Genomic DNA, 19,837 nt, shown 5'->3' with positions numbered 1-19,837 from the left:
GAGTTTTCTATCATATATTATATAAAAAAAAAAGTGTGCGGTCGTTTATGTGCTACGGTATTTAATAAATATTCAATTAAATATGAGATTAATGAGAGCCCGTTGATCTTACATTCGAAGAGATTTCTGCAGTTGAAAATATAAATTGAAATACTTGAAAGTTAATACTATTTCACAAGTTCAGTATGTAATTAGTCATATTTACAGGATGCTAAATTCAATAATAATTTCACTTTTTGTTTATGATACTATTTTCACAGAGATATAAAATTTTAAATTTAAAGTTTGACGTTAATATTATAATCGAATTGAATCCCCCCCCCCCCCCCCAAAATTTAAGTTAGAATGTACTTTTCGGAGACTTTCTTTTGTCAAGGCTGTCTTTTCTTGAAAATGTAGTTGTCATTAGTTATCTTGCTGTAATACATGGTTACTTCTTTTGCCCAAGGCTGTCTTTTCTTGAAAATGTAGTTATCATTAATTATCTTGCTTTAATACATGGTTACTTTGGCCACACAAAGTGTGGTTAATTATTTCTGGAAAATGCGGCCAGAAGAAGTCAAACTATGCCAGACTTGTCTGTTATTCGATAATTTAAAAAAAAAAAAAAGCGTTGCAGATGTTTTCGTGATAAAGAATTTACTAATAAAGCTGGGCACCAACTGTAGTATTCCTTCCTTGATCACCCAACAAATCACTCTCCCCTCTCTCATCCCGCATGATGACAGAGAATAGCAGCGCGTGGAGAGATTCATAATTGTGAGAGCTATAGAATGAGACTGTCAAAAGATGAAAGGTTGCGGTGAAAATATTTTCCTTCATAAGGAACAATATAATATTTGGATCACAATGCCCATGAAGCAACCTATCCACAAGTATACAAAATAATCCACCCTGCTATGAACATCGGATAAGATGGTATTCTATCAACAAACAAAAAAATTATCCCCCCAGTTTGGTTAATAGACTGATAGCACCTCCCTATATCCAATCTCGAATCTATTGCTACCTCTTTGACCCTTTTTCCCCATCTCTGTGTTGCCTCTCTGCATCATTGCAACAAATTCCTTGTAATCTATTTGCCCGTCCTGCAACACAAATACATCACTCATGAGTTTCATTTTATTGCTCTGACATCAAATCTCATCTGTGAAAGTCACCTCACATTTATAATTTTGATTCACCTAGTGCAAAATATATACTCACGTTATCTTGATCTGCCTCCCTGATAATTTCTTCTAAGTGGAAATCTTCTATGCCAAATTCTTGGCAAGCTAGTTGAAGTTCATCTGGTGTGATGTAGCCGCTTCCATCTTTATCGAAGTATGAGAAAGCTGCAACTAAGTGGTCTTCCTTCTCAATTTTATTTAAATGCAATGTGGCAGCTATGAATTCTTTGTAGTCAATTGCTCCACTGTTATTTACATCTGCCTGTATTCCCAACACAGGTTTCATGGATGGAGTTAGAACATCGTTAAATGCCCATCTCGTTTATTATCATATTGGAAATATGAATGTGAAGCAGCATTCATCTTCGTGGTGAAATCAGATACTCAAACAGAAGCGGAAGAATAAAAATTATCTTCTCAAGTGAAGAGAAGATCACTGTGGACTAATACTTACAGCTTGCATTACATTTTGTAATTCTGATTCATTCAGATCAGCACCGAACTTTTTCAGTCCATTCTTTAGTTCTTCCAATGTAATTTGACCACTGTTGTCCGTGTCTATCGTCTTAAAAATTTCTTTCAATCCAGCAATTTCTTCTTCAGAGAGCTTCTCTGCAATCACCTGCAAAGATAATTCAAAATATGGCTTTAGACTTGTCACTTAATTAAGAAGTTGACAGATTTTTTTTTTTTAACAATAATATTAGTTATCATCGATGGAAGACATGAAAATAACATACTCTTATAGCCATTTTCTTGAGCTTATTCATGGCAGAAAACTGCTTCAGGCGACTCAAGACTGCCGGATCAAGAGGTTTGTCTAGAGCTTCTCCATTAATTCGTATCCAAGGATGACCTGCAACAATAAATAGCTTCATCATTAACATCAGTTTGACTTCCTTTCTTCTGGTTTTTAGTTTAAACAGCAAGAGATTTAACAAGAAACACACTGCTAAAGAGAATATTCTGTGCCATCTTGCAAAAATTTATCACAGTAATAGTGAGCTGAAATAGCCCATAACAATTCTTATTTTGAGTCATCTGAAAAAGCTAGAGAAGAAAAACTCACAAAGAACTTCATGAGCAGTTATCCGTTTTCTTGGATCTCTATTAAGCATCTTCCTCACTAAGTCTTTAGCACTTTCTGAGATTTTAGGCCAAGGATCTGATGAGAAATCAAGCTTCCCACGCAAAACTTCATCGAATATATCCTCCTCTGTTTCTGAGCCACTCGATAGAAAATGTACATAAATTTTAGAGCCGAGGAGAAAAACATAATGTGACAAACTAGATCAGTACATATCAAGCAAGACTATTTGGATCATCATCATGAGGTAAACATTTTAAGAAAATAATTACCAGCCCAAAATGGAGGCACCCCACATAGCAGAATATAAATCATCACACCAGCACTCCACACGTCTGCTTCTGGACCATAACACTTGCGCAGAACTTCTGGTGCAACATAATAAGGACTTCCTACTACGTCTGTGAAAGTTTCTCCTGCATCATTGGAATTATCTATATAAGAAAATAAACACTAACGTATCTTCACTAACATAAGATACAAATTAATTATCAACTACCCATTTTTCTGAAAAAGAGGCTTAAGAACAACAAGAAAATGTTATGGAAAAGAGTAGGGTAAAATTAGTCAGGCGTCTAGAATTATAAAAGATATCCATCTTTGCTTTTTACTGGAGAAAATGATGATGAACAACTAACTGTAAGAAGTTTTAAATTGAAGTTAACTGCAAAATGAGAGGGAAAAAGGCATCTAATCAAACCTGGTTTGAAAAATGTAGACAATCCAAAATCGATGGCCTTAAGGGGGGAGTCTTCATGCTTACTAACGAAAAGAAAATTCTCAGGCTTAAGATCACGATGCATCACTCCAAGGGAGTGACAAGCTTCTATAACGCTAACTATAGTCCTGGCAAGTTTTGCTGCTTTTCTTTCAGTGTAATGCCCTCTTTCCACAATCCTATCAAACAGCTCACCCCCTGCACATAGTTCCATCACAACATGAACTGCCACAGGATCTTCATAAGCCCCTTTTATGGATATCACATTTGGGCATCCTGACAAGTGATGCATTATCTGAACCTCCCTCCTCACATCCTCCACATCTTCATATGCCAGCAATTTTCGCTTAGCAATGGACTTGCAGGCATACTCTTTACCCGTAGCTTTCTCAACACAAAGGAAACTCGTTCCAAACTGCCCATGTCCAAGCTTTCGCCCCAATTTATAGAACTCTTTAAGATGACCAGTTTTTGTTTGCAAGACAGAATCTGCTTGCAGCCCAGCAGATGCGAGCCTCTTCACCTTATGGGGCTTCTTTGGTTTTGCAGGTTCCACTGGTTGAACAATCTCTTCCTTTTGTACACTCGTCGGAATCGGTCCATCCTCTTCCGCACGCCTCAGCGTCACCGAGTGGGGCAGTCGTGATTCCTCCATTGGTGGCTTGGAAGATTTAATCTCTTCGTCCAGTTTTTGAGGTTGAGGCGGTTTTATCTCCTGTATTGGTGTCATCTCTACCTTTTCGATTCTCAATATCTCCGGCGGGCTATTTTGAACAGTCTCTGAAACATTTGGACCTTCGCTTCTGGACGATGATTTACTGCTAGGAGAAACCATATCCCCAGTCGGTCGTGACCACCAGAGTGAACTGGAAAAGGTGGGAAATAGTTTATCCCTGGAGATTCTTGATCCAACGCAGTTGTTTCCCATTTCACAGGAATCACTTTTTTGTTCTGAGCGTTCGCAAACAAGAGCTGAAAGAATGCTAAAGAACCCAATACGCTATTTTAAGTGCAAACGAAGCAAATAAATATCCGCGACTGTGGTGAGGAACTTCCATGGACGTAGGCAAAGAAGAGCATGGAATGGGAAATACATATAAAGAAGTTTATGTGAGAAGAGGAATGAGACGAGATGGGAGGATTTCGCGGAAGTGGGGGGATTTTGACGGCGTAAAAGAGAAACTTTGTGATGATAGAAGCTCACAGATAAGGGAGAAGTGACCCTCGTTCAAGAGACAGTGCGAAAGGGAGGTAGAGATAGTCAGAAGAGGAAAAGTCACATTATAAGGCATGAAATCTTCGATTGTGAAAAGAAAAAAGGAAAGAGGAGGGAAAGAAGGAGTAACAGAAAGCGAGTGGCCGGTTTAACTGTTGCATAGAATGTTTCAAAAGACGCGTGCCAAAGCCTCGAGCTAATCGTACGGTTCTCGTAGATCCCCCAGTTTAAGTAAACGGCACAGATTTTCTTTTTCCCTTTCTAATGAACTGATTCCTATAAGGTTGCTGAGTCGGTCATATGTGAGGGCTCAGCGGTACTGGCATGCGCCAAACCGCCGGCCGCCGGCTACACCTGTTCAATATGCATATTTATTTACTTCTTAGTTTTAACTTTTAAGATTGTATTGTATCTGTTTTCATTGCTTTACTGGCTTATGTTATCTATGTTCTCGTTGGAGCTAAGTTCAATATGCATATCTATTGTATCTGTTTTTGGTACGTTGTGGACGCACATTTCTATCTTTCGGTAATTAACATTTCACTTTATCAGAGAATTAACCAAAAAGATGAGAACCTTCCCTACCTAGCATAGAATTAACGTTGGTGAAATTGCCTGGGGCCTTGTGTTCAATATAAAAATTTCTCCCCGATTAAACCAGATAATTAGTGAGCTAATACTACGGCAGCAATGAGCTGTTCCATTTTCAGCGGTTAGACCTCGTAAAAGGATATAGTTTATTTGATCATTTAAAATGACATTTTTAATCTCTTAATTAATCAGTCAACTAGAAGTTTATACTTGTTAATGTAAACGTGTAATTTTAATGAAATTGGTCCTTTTTATTCAGCAAATTGTCTACTCATTCAATGCAAATAACACAGGAACAACTTGATATCTTTTACTTGATATACTCAACTTTCAACGCTATGATGATCATACATATACAATTTACAAAGATGGGGAGCAACAAAAGCCGTTATTCTCTTTTCATCCTAAATATAAAACAAGGCATAAGATAAAACAATATCTTATGAGAAAGAAGGTAAGCAGTGCCCTACTAAGTTGCATTAGCAATTCAGGAATCTCAGCTCCTGTTTGGGAAAAACTAATTTTCTGATTATCAAATTGACTTCTTAAAAATATATTCAAATATAAATTATATTACAACAATTAACTTTTTATCAAATTTTAGTTTGGTAAAGATATCTTAGTAAATGATTTTCTAACAATCTGCAGATCAAACACGCCCTAATTCTGACAAGAGAGGAAGGAAGACTTGACTGCATGCACTTATTTACTGTTGGAGCAAATTCCCACCAAATGAACTAGAAACACGATGCCGCAAACGGGATTAGAGGAATCACCCATCATGACAAGCACTTCCTAATGAAAGTCAAGACCACTCAAACGTGTATATCGGTAGCCCATTTTTATATTTTATAATTATAATCTTGCACGTCTTCACCTATACATTAATATTTATGAACTACCTTATTCAGACTTCTTGAGCACGTAAATTGACCTAACCTTTTCTCCATTTCCATGAAAGGCGCAGACACAATCGTCTGGAAAATGAGGCAAGTTGTGATGGCCAATCCAAATATTTACGGTTTTTTTAATTTAAAAAATGATGCAGTACTTGATGAGCAATTTAAAGGAAAAGATAGGAACTCGGTAGCTGTTCATTCATAAAATCGGAACCCTAATTCCCATATTACTTGAAAATGTGAAAAATCAACGCAGAAGAAACACGTTATTGGAATGTGCATTCTTTTGTAAAGTCTGCGCTTTCACAATATACTATCAGTGAGTTTCTCCCTTCAAACGTCTTTAGCCAATCCAGATAGATTGGCATCTATTGATACGTACTCTTTGGGTTTGGATTTAGGAAAGGCATCCCGTACAGGAAATTCTTCAATAGGTATACCCTTCCTCGTGGAGGATGATGAGTCCGCATCAAAGATTCGTGGAGCCCTTGCAAACACGTCAAAGAAGCCATTGCTCATTTCTTCAGCTGCTTCAAAAAAGCGACTGAGACCTCCAAAGAAGTTACGCTCAATTGCCTCAATGTCACTTTGCAGCCCTGATGACCCAAACATGAATGACCCTCCCCTCTGAATCGCATCAGTGACATCTTCTTCAGTGACCTCCTTATTTGATTGTATCACTTCCACGGGCCTGAGAAGAGAAGTAAGGGGTAGACGGTGAGAACAAGATTAATTAAAACTTTTCAAGTCACAGTATACCCAGAGAGAAGAGGTCAGACAAAAGGAAGCAAGGAATTAGACACATGTTTCAACGGTTATTCCTGTTTACCCAATGTTGGACAGAGCCTGATGCAGGAAACTAGAACCAACCCTTGGGAACATCAAAGCAAACTTAAGCTAAAGCTGCTATGAGCTCTAAAAGCATGGCTGGTCAGCCATCAAACATCATCTTAGGACTAATTTATCGCCTGCAAAACTCATGCAGGCCATTAATAGCTATTGTTATGCTAAGAGATTAAAGGCCACATGATAACGGACATAAGCTCTCAAATTTAGATAAGCCCAAGCATCTACTTCAATGAGAACTAAAATTTAACAACATTGAAAACTGACTCCGAACAATGCCAAAATATGACCGATTTGACCAATACTCATCTAGGACCCACTAAAAACATCTGATTTTGTCATTTTTCTTTATAGATACGTCTTGAGTAATATTTTAAAAATAATTATCATGCAAGCAAATGGTTTATCATACATTTTATTATTATTATTATTATTATTATTTTGGGTATGTAGTTAGGGTCAAAGATCCAGATTAAACAAGTAAAATCATAAACTCACACCTACTAACAAAAGAAAATCTGCGTAGAACATTTTCACCTGCAATGTTCCCTCGCAAGAGCATATCCAACCTTGAGGGTGGTGTAGCTTAACATGATTAAATGAAGATTCATCCCCAGATTACGTGAGGTGAGCTAGTGAGCAAATTCATCTCTTTACCCATAGACGTGTAAGATTTAAACTTCTCCGTCCTTCAGTCTGTTCCTTAACACTTCAATATTCATCAATATGTTGCTACTATGGTCTCTGATAGCATCAATGATGCTCATAACATCACTTTCTACTTCAATTTTCCTAAGTCCCACCACTCAGCACATCATCTTACCATCCAGTGCCCCCACATTTCTGTGAATGCTGCATCACATATCCCTCTGTTAAGACAAAATTCTCACACCCATTGCCTTTTCTCATCTTATACTGCCATCCCTTGATCTCCCTAAGCCACACCACCGATGTTTAGCTTTGCCCATCATTGCTCAAGAGCTTTCCATTTCACTACCACATAGGCACATGCTCTGCCATAGTCCCCCTATCTTTCTTGTAATTCATTTCTTTACTGTACAGCTAAATCACTTCCTTCCATTTTATTCCTTAAATGTACAGCTTAATCATTTTCTTACCATTCATTTCTGCTTCACTACCAAGAAAACGAGAGCTAATTTCTTTTATGAAACAAAGACAGACAATCATTTTAATCCCCAACAACCTAAAACACTAATCGTCTATGCTCTACTTACTGAAATCTCTCTTTTCTCCAGAAACGAAGTGTTCAGTTTCTCTTGTGCTTCAAAATGTACCGTCTCACATTATATTGAACATGGATCTAAAAACTGGACATAAAACTAACCCCAACCCGAGAATTATATGGCCTCCAAAAAAGAAGTCATAAAGAAGGATAAAAGAAACTTACATTTTTTCTTAGATATCACAAGTTTGCTGGTTTTATAATTGTTTTGTTGATAAACTCAAAATGGAACTCAGTAAACATCTTTATCTCATGGCCAATTACAAGAAGCAAAGGATGCAATGGAATGGTAACAATGAAACTTCCGTGGGAGGACTATGGACATCAATGAATATTGAATGTGATGTTAACTTTGGGCCAAGAAAAAAGAATGTGATGTTAACTTTTGGCTAAGAAAAATGAATGTGATGTTAACTAAGCACAGGAAGCTTTCCCTCCCATAACTAAGCACAGCAAGTAAAAGCTAGTTTCACATATATTTCCTGAAAGGAGATTTGACACGACATTTCACTACTTCCATTTGTTACGAGGAGGCATCATTAGACCTCATTTCTACATAAGTCTTTCTCATATGGTGTTCTTGTTCACTTGAATTCATAGTTTTATAATCTTACATTTAAATGTCAAGACATTTTCACTCGGCCTAGTTACTAATCAGTTTCTGCTATTCTAAATTTCCATTCAAACACAGATCAAATCAGTAAAAATATCGACACCTACGTAACCTAAGAACAAAATACATGGCGGTTTGCATCAATTTGGTACCAAATCAACCAGATATTTTCATATTTATATTCAAGAAAATAATATGTTGGCCACCAATATGAGACGCGATAGCGATTTGCACCACTTAAACCATCGGATTGCATGCTTACAACTCTAGCAGTGGAATTTCAATGGGTATACATGCTGATATTTCTCATTTTGGGGAATTAGGTCGGGTAATATAGCAAATCTATTATGTAACTTAAAAGCCAGCATTTGACGTCTCTTTCACAATGATTAGTAGTTCATGTAGGAACATGCGACGCTCCACCGCACATTATTCTTATTTTTTTTTATTTTTTTTTTATTTTTTTTGCGCCCCCACCCCCAACCAAGGGCAAAGGCAAGACAAAATACAGCATTGCTGCTTCTAGTTCAGATTCTGAATTGTTGAGGAGTCAATACCATGAATAAAATTTCATCAACTTTTACTTTATTTCATGTCTTAGAAGAAAAAGAAGCGCAGAAATGAAAACAAATACGATATCGCAATGTAAACGTTGCTATAATCGTCTGTGAAAAATTTTAAATAGAGCAACATGGGAAGAAACACCGATTCACCCAATTTCCTCATCGGAACAGACTCAAATTAAAAAAACAAAAAAACTGAAATAGAGACCCTAAGGAGGAAGAAATAGAATACTTACTTTCCAATACAATCCCTGAGGACCTCTTCTGTTTTCTCGCACTTCCTGACGAATTTTCCAGGCTCGACCTCCTCTGTTCTGCACTGGGATTTCACGACCTTTCTGGTGGAACAACGTTCCTCGGAATGGTCAGATCTCCCAAATTCGCTAATGCCACGAGAAGATATTTGTTGGTCGTCATCGTCGTCCCTCCACACCCATCCCATTCTCGAATCCTTCAAGCAATCGCAAAATACAGTATCCGCAGATTTTAACCACAACTTACAGTTTGGCTCCAAGCCCTCGGTTTAGAACGTTTCCTTGGTGGTTTTCTCTGTTTATATATACATAGATAGATAGATAGAGACGGTAATTCGGGCCGAGTTCGATGGGTTAGCCCGAATAAGCTCGAAAAATTTTATAGTCGGGCTTTAAAAAAGAGATGTTTTGCCCGAATAGGCCCGAAAAAATTCGGGCCAAACCCGATTCGGAATCGGGCTTGGCCTGAATACCCGAATAATTTTTTTTATTTTTAAAAATATATAATATATAATAAATATTAATTAATTCTTTAATTTTTAGGTTATTTTATACTAAAATATCATATATTTGAGTCCTAAACATCATTTAAGTATTAAAAATATATATTTTATATTTTTTTATAAAATAAAATAATTAATTTTAAAGTAAAAAAATTAATTAAAAATAATTTTAAAAATAAAATTCGGGTATTCGGGCCGCCCGAAGCCTGAAGAAATTCGGGTCGGGCTTAATCATTCGAGCTTTTTAAAAAAACGGGCCTGTTCGAATTTGTGCCTATTCGGACCGGGCTTATTCGAGCCGAACTCGAATAGACTCGACCCGCCCGAATTCTCAACTCTATAGGTAGAGCCCTCCCCCCAACTTACCCTCCAAGAAAGCAAACAGAAGCCCAATCCACGTGGCGCTACGATCTTTACTGTTTGTTTTAGATGGAGAAATAAATAAACAGAAAAATGTGGGGATTTGGAAGTTTTTCGTCGTATTTTCTGTAAACTTTTTACCCAAACCCAGGGTTAATTCCATAGCCGATTCGTTTGTTCGGCACGTTCCAGAATTCTCAATCAACTGAAATGTAGCCCCCCCCCCCTTTTTTTTTGCCAAAGAAATATAACCCTTAAAAAAGGTGGGTAAAGAAATGTTGCTACAAAAGTTTAACGGCGGAAAAAATATTTTGGCCAATTTTTGTAAAGATTATATTACCAAAAAAATAGAAAAAAAAGAAAAAAGCTTTTAAATCTGATTAGAAGGCAGATGCCTTATTCATTAGCCTACAGGTGATGGGTGGTGGGAATACAATAATAGTATCAATCAATTCTTTTAGAAGAATATACGGACTTCTACAAGACTCTCGAACGTAAGTCGATCCATTTAAACAATTGTGAACGACTTTAGCACTTTTAAATGTATCTTCAGTCCAAATTCTTTCAAAGATACAATTGGGTAAACCCGCCGAGACAATTCGGGCCGAGAAAAATGGTCCTGAACAAGATATGCTCCATGTGGTATGTGACTTGTAAGACGGCAGAACCAGATTTGCTAAAAATCCCTCGTCATTTCAATTAGAATCGAATAGTTAAGAATGGCACTCTATCTTCTATCCCTCATATTTGCTACTTACTCGAACCTTCAACTCTCCTTTTCAGTGTATCATTTAAGTACAGCATAACAATCAGTTTGACGGAAGGGTTAAAAACTACAACTAACGCATTTCAAGTAAAGTTTACTGATTCACGAGAAGCCTGCGCCTGGCATAAAAATCTACAACTACTAACAGAGGAACCAAGGAAAAAGTTAGGACGAGATTCTTAATACCTATTTTCAGAAAATTAATGACAGGATCACAGGAAAAGGAGGGAGGGAAAGCAATATTGCATATCAAAATTTATGCTTTTTTACTCGAGTGCGAGACATTTTTTTTATTTCTTCTTATCAGCGGCATCCATGTATGCATTACAGATATAGTTGATCAGCAAAAGAATAGTCTATTGCCTCTGTGGATAACAAGAATAGCCTAATGTTACATAGATACTATTTCCAGCGGAAAATATTATTCAAGGAAAACAAAGGGAAGAACCTGGGTGGCATATATAACCACCATGATGTTACAATACCGGCATCAACTAGATTCTTGAATAGCAGGTTGACAATAAGCCAGTAATTACCCTATTTTCTTATCTTCTGCTCTTAGCCATCGAAGTTTTCCACTCGATGAAGGCAGAAAACAACAGTATTGATGCTTTTTTAGCCTACTCGACTTCTTTGGTTGATCTGAAGACGTATCTTGGATTGTAACAGCGTCTGATTGCTTGCCACTGTCCAGTGTGTTTTGGTTCAAAGTTGGGATCTCTGTTGCCCCATTTTCCGAATAACATATAGGGAATGAAACATTCTGCTCTGGCTCTGGAGAAGCTGGTACTACTTTGTTGTAGTTTACTTCCTTTAAATTAGAATTTGTACCAGTACGCCTGCAATGGAATAAACAGAATCAGATTGTAAATTAAATGTTATTTATCATTAATAACATTCTGGCTATTTGGCCCACACGAACACAATTCAGTAATAATCACCTTAAACTGTGAATGTCAGGATTATTCCGAAGTGCCTCTTGAGAATTTTCCTCCAGTATCTCTTTGTCTAGGACTTTGACAGTACTAACCTCCTTTTTGGAACAAAACTGACCAAGTTCTCGGGAATATATATAAACTTTGTCATCCTTTTCACAGGTGAAGTTGAAGCTAGGAGAGGGCTGGTTGGAATGAAATCCATACTCTCTAACAACTGAAATGGCCTTCTCCAATGTTTCGAGAGCCTGCTCTACCTCTGCTCTGATATGTACATTCCTTTTGCCCTTTAACTGACTCATATTATCTTCCTTAATTGGAAAATATTTTACTTTCCCGTCATCCTCTTCAGTGTGCTCAGTTTCTTCCCCATCTGCCTCCACAATCTCACCATAGGCATTGCCGTTATCTAGTGCTACTTCATTCACTGATGTGGAGTCATCTGCCTGATAGTTGCCCTTATCCTCCTCCCAAGGCACATCTTTTGTCTCATCTTGCTTGCTCTCAGTAACATCTTCAGCTGGGAGAATGTTTACACCTTGCTTAAGCTCTCCAGCATCCACAGCCTTCCTCGACCCGTCAATAACGTATAGCGCTTCACGAAGTCTCGAATACAATGGCTCCTCCAAGGCTTTAATAAATGCTTCATCATGGTCCATCATTGAAGCCACTGACTGTAGCCAAATCATGGGTAGGATAATGTGCCAAGATGATTAAAAAGGAAAACAATAAACAAAATAGCAATGGTAGGATGATTCATATCCACGAGCAAGCTGAAAATGACAAATCACTAACCCAACATTCAGACTAACCATTGAATTTAAAATCCTATATTTTAAAGGCTGTGAGCTCCAATCAGCATGACGAATCCAACAATTTAACTTAATATAACAAAGGAACTCACGGGATTCATAAATAGGTTTCATAGCTGGATCAAAGAATGAGTCAGCTCATTGTTGTGTGAAAGGAAGTAACATAAATAAGTAAGTAAATCTTCATTTAATGCCACATAAAGGACATAAATACAAAAAGAATCCCCAACCTTCTGATAGAGTCTGAAACCACTGCCAATGAGCTGTCTTGAGATGAAGTTGATAAGTGATGGAGGTACAATATCCAACTTTATATCCATGTTTGCTATCGTCCTACAAAATTTGATAGGGACTCTGAATCAGCTTTGCTGATTCAAATTCTTTTCTGTGCCACTGCTTTTCACTTTTCCCCACGTGAAGTTAGATAGTCACGCCAAATACCTAGTCTAACGCCATTACAGATAAAGCCAGTTTTATAACCATATAAAGGTAACAAAAGAAACACTACCATTGAAAACCAGTGAAGTCAATCAGAAAAGCCAGTCAAACCAGGTAGCCATATCAAACAAAAAACCATAATAAATGATCAGAGTGAGAACAGTTGAAATTCCCCAATTGACCCTCAAACCCAGCATACTCAAAATCTACAAATAGATGAAATTTTATTACTACCAATGATGGACAACAACAACAAGCCTTTATCCCACTAGGTGGGGTTGGTTACATGGATTGCAAGATGTCATTGTGCTCTATCATTTACCAAGCTTTTAGAAATATTATTAATTAAGAAATCATGTTCAACAACTTCCAAAAGTATTCTCTTAGGTCTTCCTCTACTCTCTTAACAGGGCTCAAAGTTATATGTTCCACTCTTCTCACTGGTGCCTCTCACGGTCTTCTTTGTATATGCCCAAACCATTTCAAACGATTTTCTACCATTTTTTCCTCAATAGGTGCTACCCTCACTTTTTCACGTACGTGCTCATTTCGAATTTTATCTTTATGTGTATGTCCACACATCCATCGTAATACTCTCATCTCTGCTATTCCAACTTTATGCTCTTGCTGTCCCGTTAGAGCCCATCATTCACTACTATATAACATAGCCGGTCTGATAGCAGTACGATAAAATTTTTCTTTAAGTTTATTAGTCACCTTACGGTCGCAAATAACTCCTTTAGCTTTTCTCCAATTAAACCACCCAGCTTGAATCTTATGTGAAATATTTCCACTGATTTTGCCATTATTTTGAATGATGGCTCCCAAACATCTAAACTTTTCCACTTGAGGTATAATTTGATCTCCCAATTTCACTTCCAAATTACTGTTGACTAGTCTCTTACCAAATTTACAAAATAAATATTCCGTCTTACTCCTACTCAGACGAAAACTTTTCGACTCCAATGTCCTCCTCCATAACTCAAGTTTATAATTAATCTCTTTCCTTGTCTCTGCTATAAAAATTATATCATCCGCGAAGAGCATACATTTGAGAATTTCCTCTTGAATATGTTCCACCAAAACATTTAATACCAAGTTAAATAGATAAGGACTCAAAAATGATCCCTAATGTAGTCCAATCTTTATAGGAAAGTCCTTTGTCTGACCACTAGACGTTCTTATACTAGTTTTTGCCCCCTATACATATATAACTTTAATATAAGCAACCCATACTACCAATGATGGACAACTAACAACAAATTTTAAAATCAAGACAAACTAAAAAAATGATTTAGGACCCTTATTGTTGAAAACAATATGACACTCGTCATATCTCAGCCACAATCCAAAGTCTTTTAACTTTAGGTATATTCATTTGCCAAGTTACTATAAAAGCACTCAGTTCTCTAGGGTTATTGATAAAGAAATAAAACCTTGTATATTGAATCTTGACACACACACACACACACAAACTCTTTTTTAAATCAAGCAGATCCTGTACGATCTACTATGAATTGACAATTTACTGTGTCAAGTGACTCTGTTGCCTGTGTTGCCCTTTCCATATCCAAATTACACAAAAAACTCACCGAAAATAACTTCTTTCTGATGTCACCTTTTGCAAAGCAAAGCCTCCCACAACATCAATTCTAACCACATCCGTCGCTTCAGGAATTGCTTCATTGTTGAAGCCATAAAGGAGCCCATCAAAGCTCTTTGAATCAGGAATCTGAAACCAAATTCATCGTGGTTATAGAAGCTTAGATCTTGATTATAATTAACTTAAAAAAAGAAAATGAAGAAGGAATGTCCAGGCAACTACCGTATTTATAATAACAACAATTAAGTCATCCTGGAAGTACTCAAACAGATAATAGTGCATGACAGCCTCCCTTGTGGAAAGTGGCCATGAAAGCTTCACCCTTTCTTCCAAAATTTCAAGTAAAATAAGCATTAGAAAGTAAAGATCTATAGTATAACAGAGGGCAGGTGAATTCTTTAAAAAACAAAAAACAAAAAGAAAACAAAAGAAAAGAAAGAAAAATCAGTGATGATAGGAAACCAACCTTACTAGAGATAATTGTTCCCCAATCCGGGCCCTCTGCAAACAGTCACTCACCAGGATTTTGAAAGTGGGAACAGTAAACTGAGGCCACCTGAGAAATGAAAAATGTGACAAGGATGATGGCTTTTTAGTTACTGCTTTCATCCCTGGTCCAACAAAAGTTGACAACATTGCAGAAGTGAAATTAAAAAACTTCAACCTCTTTGGTTAAAAATGCACCCAGCTTAAAAAGATCAATGAGACATTCATATAGGTAAAAAGTACTCGATATCCAACTACAGAATCTTTCCCTTTATTTTTTTTGGTAAAAGCAACCGCGCAAATTCAAATCATTTAGAAACTATACAGCAACATAGCATCACACCATAACAGAAATGGATTTGCTAAATTCCTCTCCAAACTCGATCATATCAACTAGGAGAAAGCCCCACGGTTAAAGAGGAACCACCAAAGGAATGGCCCACACTTTATGTCTCTCTCTCTCTCTCTCTCTCTCTCTCTCTCTCTTCAGATTTGAAATGATCCATTTCCCATCATAAGTCATAATATAAATAATCAAATTTTACAAGAATGAGAGGAAAGGCAACCATAGAAGCAACAGTAGAAAACTTCAACCTCTTCGTTTGAAAATACACCCAAGTTGAATCAAGAAGATTTTCATATTAGTAAAGGGCAATTGATATTCAACAGTAGAGTCATTTCTTTTTGGTGAAAACAGATATACAATCATTCCTTAGAATTCTCTCAATTCTATAACAACTTCTGGGATCACATTATAACAGAAATAAATTCTCTCCAATATTGACTTTGGAGAGTCATGGGCGTTCATATGAAACCTGCCACTTGATTGGGCCCTATGCAGTCTACGTCTACAACAGCAGCAGTAGAAGCCTTATCCCACTAGATGAGTCGGTTACATGGATTGCGGGGCACTACTATGTTGTATCATCAACCAAGCTCTAAGGAATATCGTTAATCAAGAGGTCTTATTCAACAATTTCCATAAGTATTCTCGTTGATCTTCCTCTATCATTTTTACAGGGCATAAAATTATCTGTTTCACTCTTCTCATGGTGTTTCCCACGGCCTCTTCTATACATGTTCAAACCATCTCAAATAATTTTCTACTATTTCCCCCTTAATAGATGCCACGCCCACCTTTTCTCGTATATACTCATTTTAGATTTTATCTTTTCGTATATGCTCACACATCCATCTCAACATTCTCATCTCGACTACTCCAACTTTATGCTCTTGTTGTCCCTTTAAAGTTCAACATTCACTATCATATAATATAGATAGTCTTATAGCAATTTAATAAAATTTTTCTTTAAGTTTATTAGGTGCTTTTTAATCATAAATAACTCCTTTAACCTTTCCCTATTTAAACCACTTAGCTTTTATCTTGTGCAACATCCCCATCATTTTTAATAACTTCTCATATTTAAACTTTCCCAAATAGACATAGTATCCTATGCACTCTACATCTATCTCTCCAAAATTGAGAGAATCCATTTATCACCATAATATAAAAAATCAAAAGAATGAAATAAAGATATCTTGAAACTAGAATCTTTCCATAACTCGATGATCTTCCAAAAGGTATAAAAAGAAATAACTTCCACCCTTGTACAAACATTCATCAAAGACATAAATATGACAAAGCATGATACCCACCATTTCTTGTACAGGGGCGTCTCCCATGACATACATAAACCTGCAATAAGGAATAGAACTCATTGAATTTAATACGCTGCATTCAAAGTAGCTGCTGTCAAAACGGTTGATGCTAAAAGTTGGTTGCACCAGTTTGACTCACAAACATCTACAGGCCCATCAACGTAGCCTTCAGCTAGCAATGTATGAAAAGGAGTTCCCTCTGGTCCTTCACGATACATAACACGAAACTCTTCATTATCTTGTTTCAACTGAAGGAATAAGAATGGCAATAAGTGTCAAGGATTTTATTGGCAAATTCATGAATCTACCATCCAAAGCATAATCAGAATTCATAAAATAAACTTCATAGAAATAGCATTAATTCATTGAATTCTCAGCAATGGGGTACTTCTGGACCAAAACCACAAAACCAATGAGGTCAGGTCCCTCAGAAGAAGAAGCTCCAGGAACTAGAGAAACGGAACGTTATTTGGCAAGTGGCAAGGGGTTTAATCAAGCAAAAGCGACTTGAAGAGAACTGCACAGACTAGATAACGTACTTTCCAATCCGTTTGTAATGTTTTAGACCTGCCACTACCATCTGCAGAAACACTCCTCAACATATCAAGAAACTTGGACACTTCAGCAGCCCTGGTTTCCACTGCTTTCTCCTGGTGCTCATACCCTGCAAAAACCAAATATGATTGAAGACGAATTTAATAAACTGATATGATATTTGCAATTCACTTCCCTTATTACCCGTGCAGCCTGAATGATTTGAAGGGAAATAAGAGAATATAGTAACCTTCTATTTCTTGTCCTAAAGAATGTAGTTGCCTTTCGACAAGGGCTTTTAGTGCCTCCTCGTTTGTCAGATCAGGTGAGGAAAGTGTCTTGTCAAGCCTCTCCCTATACTCCACAATCTTTCGTTTCTTTTCCATTTTTACATGAAAAAGAAAAGTTGAAAGAGCCTTGTCTCAAAAGTCATGAATGAAACTGAGGCCAGAGCACTTGGTTTTTGAATCACCGACTAAGCCTACAGCCATAAGAAATTCCATGCCTATGATAAGAATAGCAAGCACAATTTAAGAATCGTGACCAGAAATTGTTAAGGGCTCAAGGCACAAGGCATTGCAAGCATAGCATTTTTCAGCTACTGATTGGCCGTTAAAGGATTCGCTTCATTGACAAGTAATAGTAGTTCTTGGCTATATAGGTTAATGAAGCATCGAGTGAACCATGAAAAACAAGAAAGCTAATCGATGTTCACATTAACACTTCCCATGAAGCTCTGTAGTCTAAACTACAGCTCCTCCCCATTGATCTGGGCAAAATTTAAATCCAAAACCATGCTCGCGGACACCAACAAAATTAACAGAACACCTCGAGACAAGAAACAGAATTACCATAAACTTTAAGCCTTGAATAAGAATCACTAGCAGAAGTTAGGAAACCAGGATGAACTTTCCGATAAAATTGACTGGCTAAAACCAAAACCAGACAAATGGTTCCAGGTTAGTGCGTATAATTTCCCATGGAAGCAGATAATTAAGGAGCAAAGCTTGAGATATCATGGAACCCACGTGAAGCTGACATGTAATTGATTGGAACCCACTAACATGAATGCTTCGGTAGGTGTCTTCTTAATTGGTGTGGACAGATTATAGAACCCAGAGTCAGAGATGCGAAATACCCACCAAAAATTCCGATCTAAAATCAGTCATCTGTCACCACCACGAGGAGACAGCTAGAGTTCCCAGAGGGGAGGGGAATGTGGGATTAAAACTTTTCTTGTTAAGCACGAAGGAAAACGTATTGCAGACAACATGAAAGATCCCAAATTAGACAAGGGAAGACACAGGGTATTAATTAAAATAGTTAAGAATAATCGTTCTGGAGAAATAGGAAAGTAACGGTGTACTTTGGAATTAGGTGGCGCTAAGTTGAAAACAAGCTTGAAGCGTCAGAGTTACATGGGAACACGCCAGGGCGACGAAGGAAGGAAAATATGAAAATTAAATACAAGGATCAAGAAGCAGGACCCCATCTGATTTATTACCGATCAGTGAGAAAGGGACATGGCACGTGGATCGTCTTCATTGATAAACCCCCAACGAGCTTCGCTGACTTCGCCGTCTGCTTCAGCGGAAGCGAAACGATGCCGCTAGATTCACTCATCTTGGATTTGATACAGTACAAATATAGGTTATTTCCGACCGTACAAGGGAGATACTTTAGCAACCAAAAAGGTTAAAAGGCTGTTACCGATCAGTAAGTAAATGAGTAATTCTGCAAGTCTGCCGCGATGGATCTCCAGGTTCGTCGTGGATAATAAAACTATTTATTTAAAAAAAAAACACTCCCAATCCTAATTATAAAGCCATAACACTTTTAAAAAAAATATTTGAATTTTTAATTTTACCTTTCACTAAAATTAATGATCACAATAAAATTTATCTGGGAAATATAGTTTAGTGCATCCAAATTTTAAAGAGGAATAACATTGAAAAATAATTATTATTACATATTTGTCCTGCATTAATGATCACATAAGATTATAAAACTGTGTCCTATAATATATATTAGTTTAATTATATTGAAATTAAGTTTTACCCACATCGATAAAAAAGTTTGAAATTTTAAAAATTGAAAATTCAATTTAAAAAAAAATATCTTGCCGTTAAGCTTCAATCTTTTCTTTTTGTTCTTGATACATGTCTTGAACTGTAAGTGGAGTGATAACAATAATATCTCAATTTATATCAATGTTTAAAATTTATGCTTCAAGCGAATAAATTGCTATAGCATAAATTGACATAGGTGCCCTGATGATAAAAAAAAAAATGACATGGGTGTTTGGAAAAAGGGGGATATTTTTTTCACATCGATGGAGGCTTTGAACATTAGAGCACCATGTGTCGAATGGTATTTTTCTTTTGTTGACCAGCACCGAGTTTCGAAGACTCTGAACTTTGAACTCTTAATATCCATGTCCAGTTTCATTACTGCGGGTTGATCTATCTTACCGATATCTCGCATAAAAATTAGGATTAATAAGTGCTATTTACTTTCTCTTATCGTAATTTATAAATTACTT

At 36.9% G+C, this 19,837-nt stretch overlaps 3 protein-coding genes across 8 annotated transcripts; all 3 read right to left on the bottom strand.

Annotated features, from left to right (window-relative positions):
• Positions 1-797: 797 nt before the first annotated feature.
• On the bottom strand, positions 798-4,440 carry LOC129311099 (calcium-dependent protein kinase 26-like). Its single transcript, XM_054953108.1, has 7 exons — positions 2,957-4,440; positions 2,529-2,672; positions 2,239-2,391; positions 1,910-2,025; positions 1,624-1,791; positions 1,207-1,431; positions 798-1,088 (listed from the first exon to the last, which is right to left on the bottom strand). Exons 1-7 carry the CDS (start codon positions 3,900-3,902, stop codon positions 960-962), a joined length of 1,881 nt encoding a protein of 626 aa, XP_054809083.1. The 5' UTR covers positions 3,903-4,440; the 3' UTR covers positions 798-959.
• A 1,403-nt stretch (positions 4,441-5,843) lies between these two features.
• Positions 5,844-9,495, bottom strand: LOC129311105 (fra a 1-associated protein-like). Its single transcript, XM_054953120.1, has 2 exons — positions 9,182-9,495; positions 5,844-6,371 (listed from the first exon to the last, which is right to left on the bottom strand). Exons 1-2 carry the CDS (start codon positions 9,385-9,387, stop codon positions 6,014-6,016), a joined length of 564 nt encoding a protein of 187 aa, XP_054809095.1. The 5' UTR covers positions 9,388-9,495; the 3' UTR covers positions 5,844-6,013.
• Positions 9,496-11,164: 1,669 nt separating this feature from the next.
• Positions 11,165-18,949, bottom strand: LOC129314232 (uncharacterized). Of its 6 annotated transcripts, none has more exons than XM_054957616.1 (12): positions 18,324-18,646; positions 18,147-18,224; positions 17,546-17,776; positions 17,301-17,425; positions 16,901-17,009; positions 16,759-16,798; positions 15,083-15,172; positions 14,839-14,938; positions 14,606-14,745; positions 12,806-12,908; positions 11,770-12,437; positions 11,165-11,667 (listed from the first exon to the last, which is right to left on the bottom strand). In XM_054957616.1, the coding sequence occupies exons 3-12, from the start codon at positions 17,679-17,681 to the stop codon at positions 11,361-11,363; spliced, it is 1,818 nt and encodes a 605-aa protein (XP_054813591.1). In that variant the 5' UTR covers positions 17,682-17,776; positions 18,147-18,224; positions 18,324-18,646; the 3' UTR covers positions 11,165-11,360. The 6 variants fall into 6 exon arrangements, with proteins under 6 accessions (XP_054813591.1, XP_054813582.1, XP_054813599.1 ...); XM_054957607.1 differs by having other exon boundaries at positions 18,147-18,220; XM_054957624.1 differs by lacking the exons at positions 18,147-18,224; positions 18,324-18,646 and adding an exon at positions 18,800-18,949.
• Between the last annotated feature and the right edge of the window lie 888 nt (positions 18,950-19,837).

The sequence above is a fragment of the Prosopis cineraria genome, unplaced genomic scaffold (genome assembly GCF_029017545.1).
Source record: "Prosopis cineraria cultivar Desert tree isolate PC_DT_omini unplaced genomic scaffold, ASM2901754v1 PC1, whole genome shotgun sequence".
In the NCBI taxonomy this organism is placed as follows: domain Eukaryota; kingdom Viridiplantae; phylum Streptophyta; class Magnoliopsida; order Fabales; family Fabaceae; genus Prosopis; species Prosopis cineraria.
Note: the sequence above shows the minus strand (reverse complement) of the source record. Positions and strands in the feature narration are given on the sequence as shown.

Bases quoted from the DNA above. Each gene is read 5' to 3' on its own strand.
- LOC129311099 (XM_054953108.1), bottom strand. From the start codon at position 3,902: ATGGGAAACAACTGCGTTGGATCAAGAATCTCCAGGGATAAACTATTT. The intron at 2,673-2,956 runs GTTTGATTAGAT...CCAATGATGCAG, and splicing joins GTCTACATTTTTCAAACCAG to GAGAAACTTTCACAGACGTA. The intron at 1,089-1,206 runs GTGAGTATATAT...TTTGTGTTGCAG, and splicing joins GGGAGGCAGATCAAGATAAC to GACGGGCAAATAGATTACAA.
- LOC129311105 (XM_054953120.1), bottom strand. From the start codon at position 9,387: ATGGGATGGGTGTGGAGGGACGACGATGACGACCAACAAATATCTTCT. The intron at 6,372-9,181 runs GTAAGTATTCTA...TTCTCTTCTCAG, and splicing joins CTCAGGGATTGTATTGGAAA to GCCCGTGGAAGTGATACAAT.
- LOC129314232 (XM_054957624.1), bottom strand. From the start codon at position 17,681: ATGGAAAAGAAACGAAAGATTGTGGAGTATAGGGAGAGGCTTGACAAG. The intron at 14,939-15,082 runs GTTGGTTTCCTA...TTTGGAAGAAAG, and splicing joins GAACAATTATCTCTAGTAAG to GGTGAAGCTTTCATGGCCAC. The intron at 14,746-14,838 runs GTAGTTGCCTGG...ATTTGGTTTCAG, and splicing joins TTGTTGTTATTATAAATACG to ATTCCTGATTCAAAGAGCTT.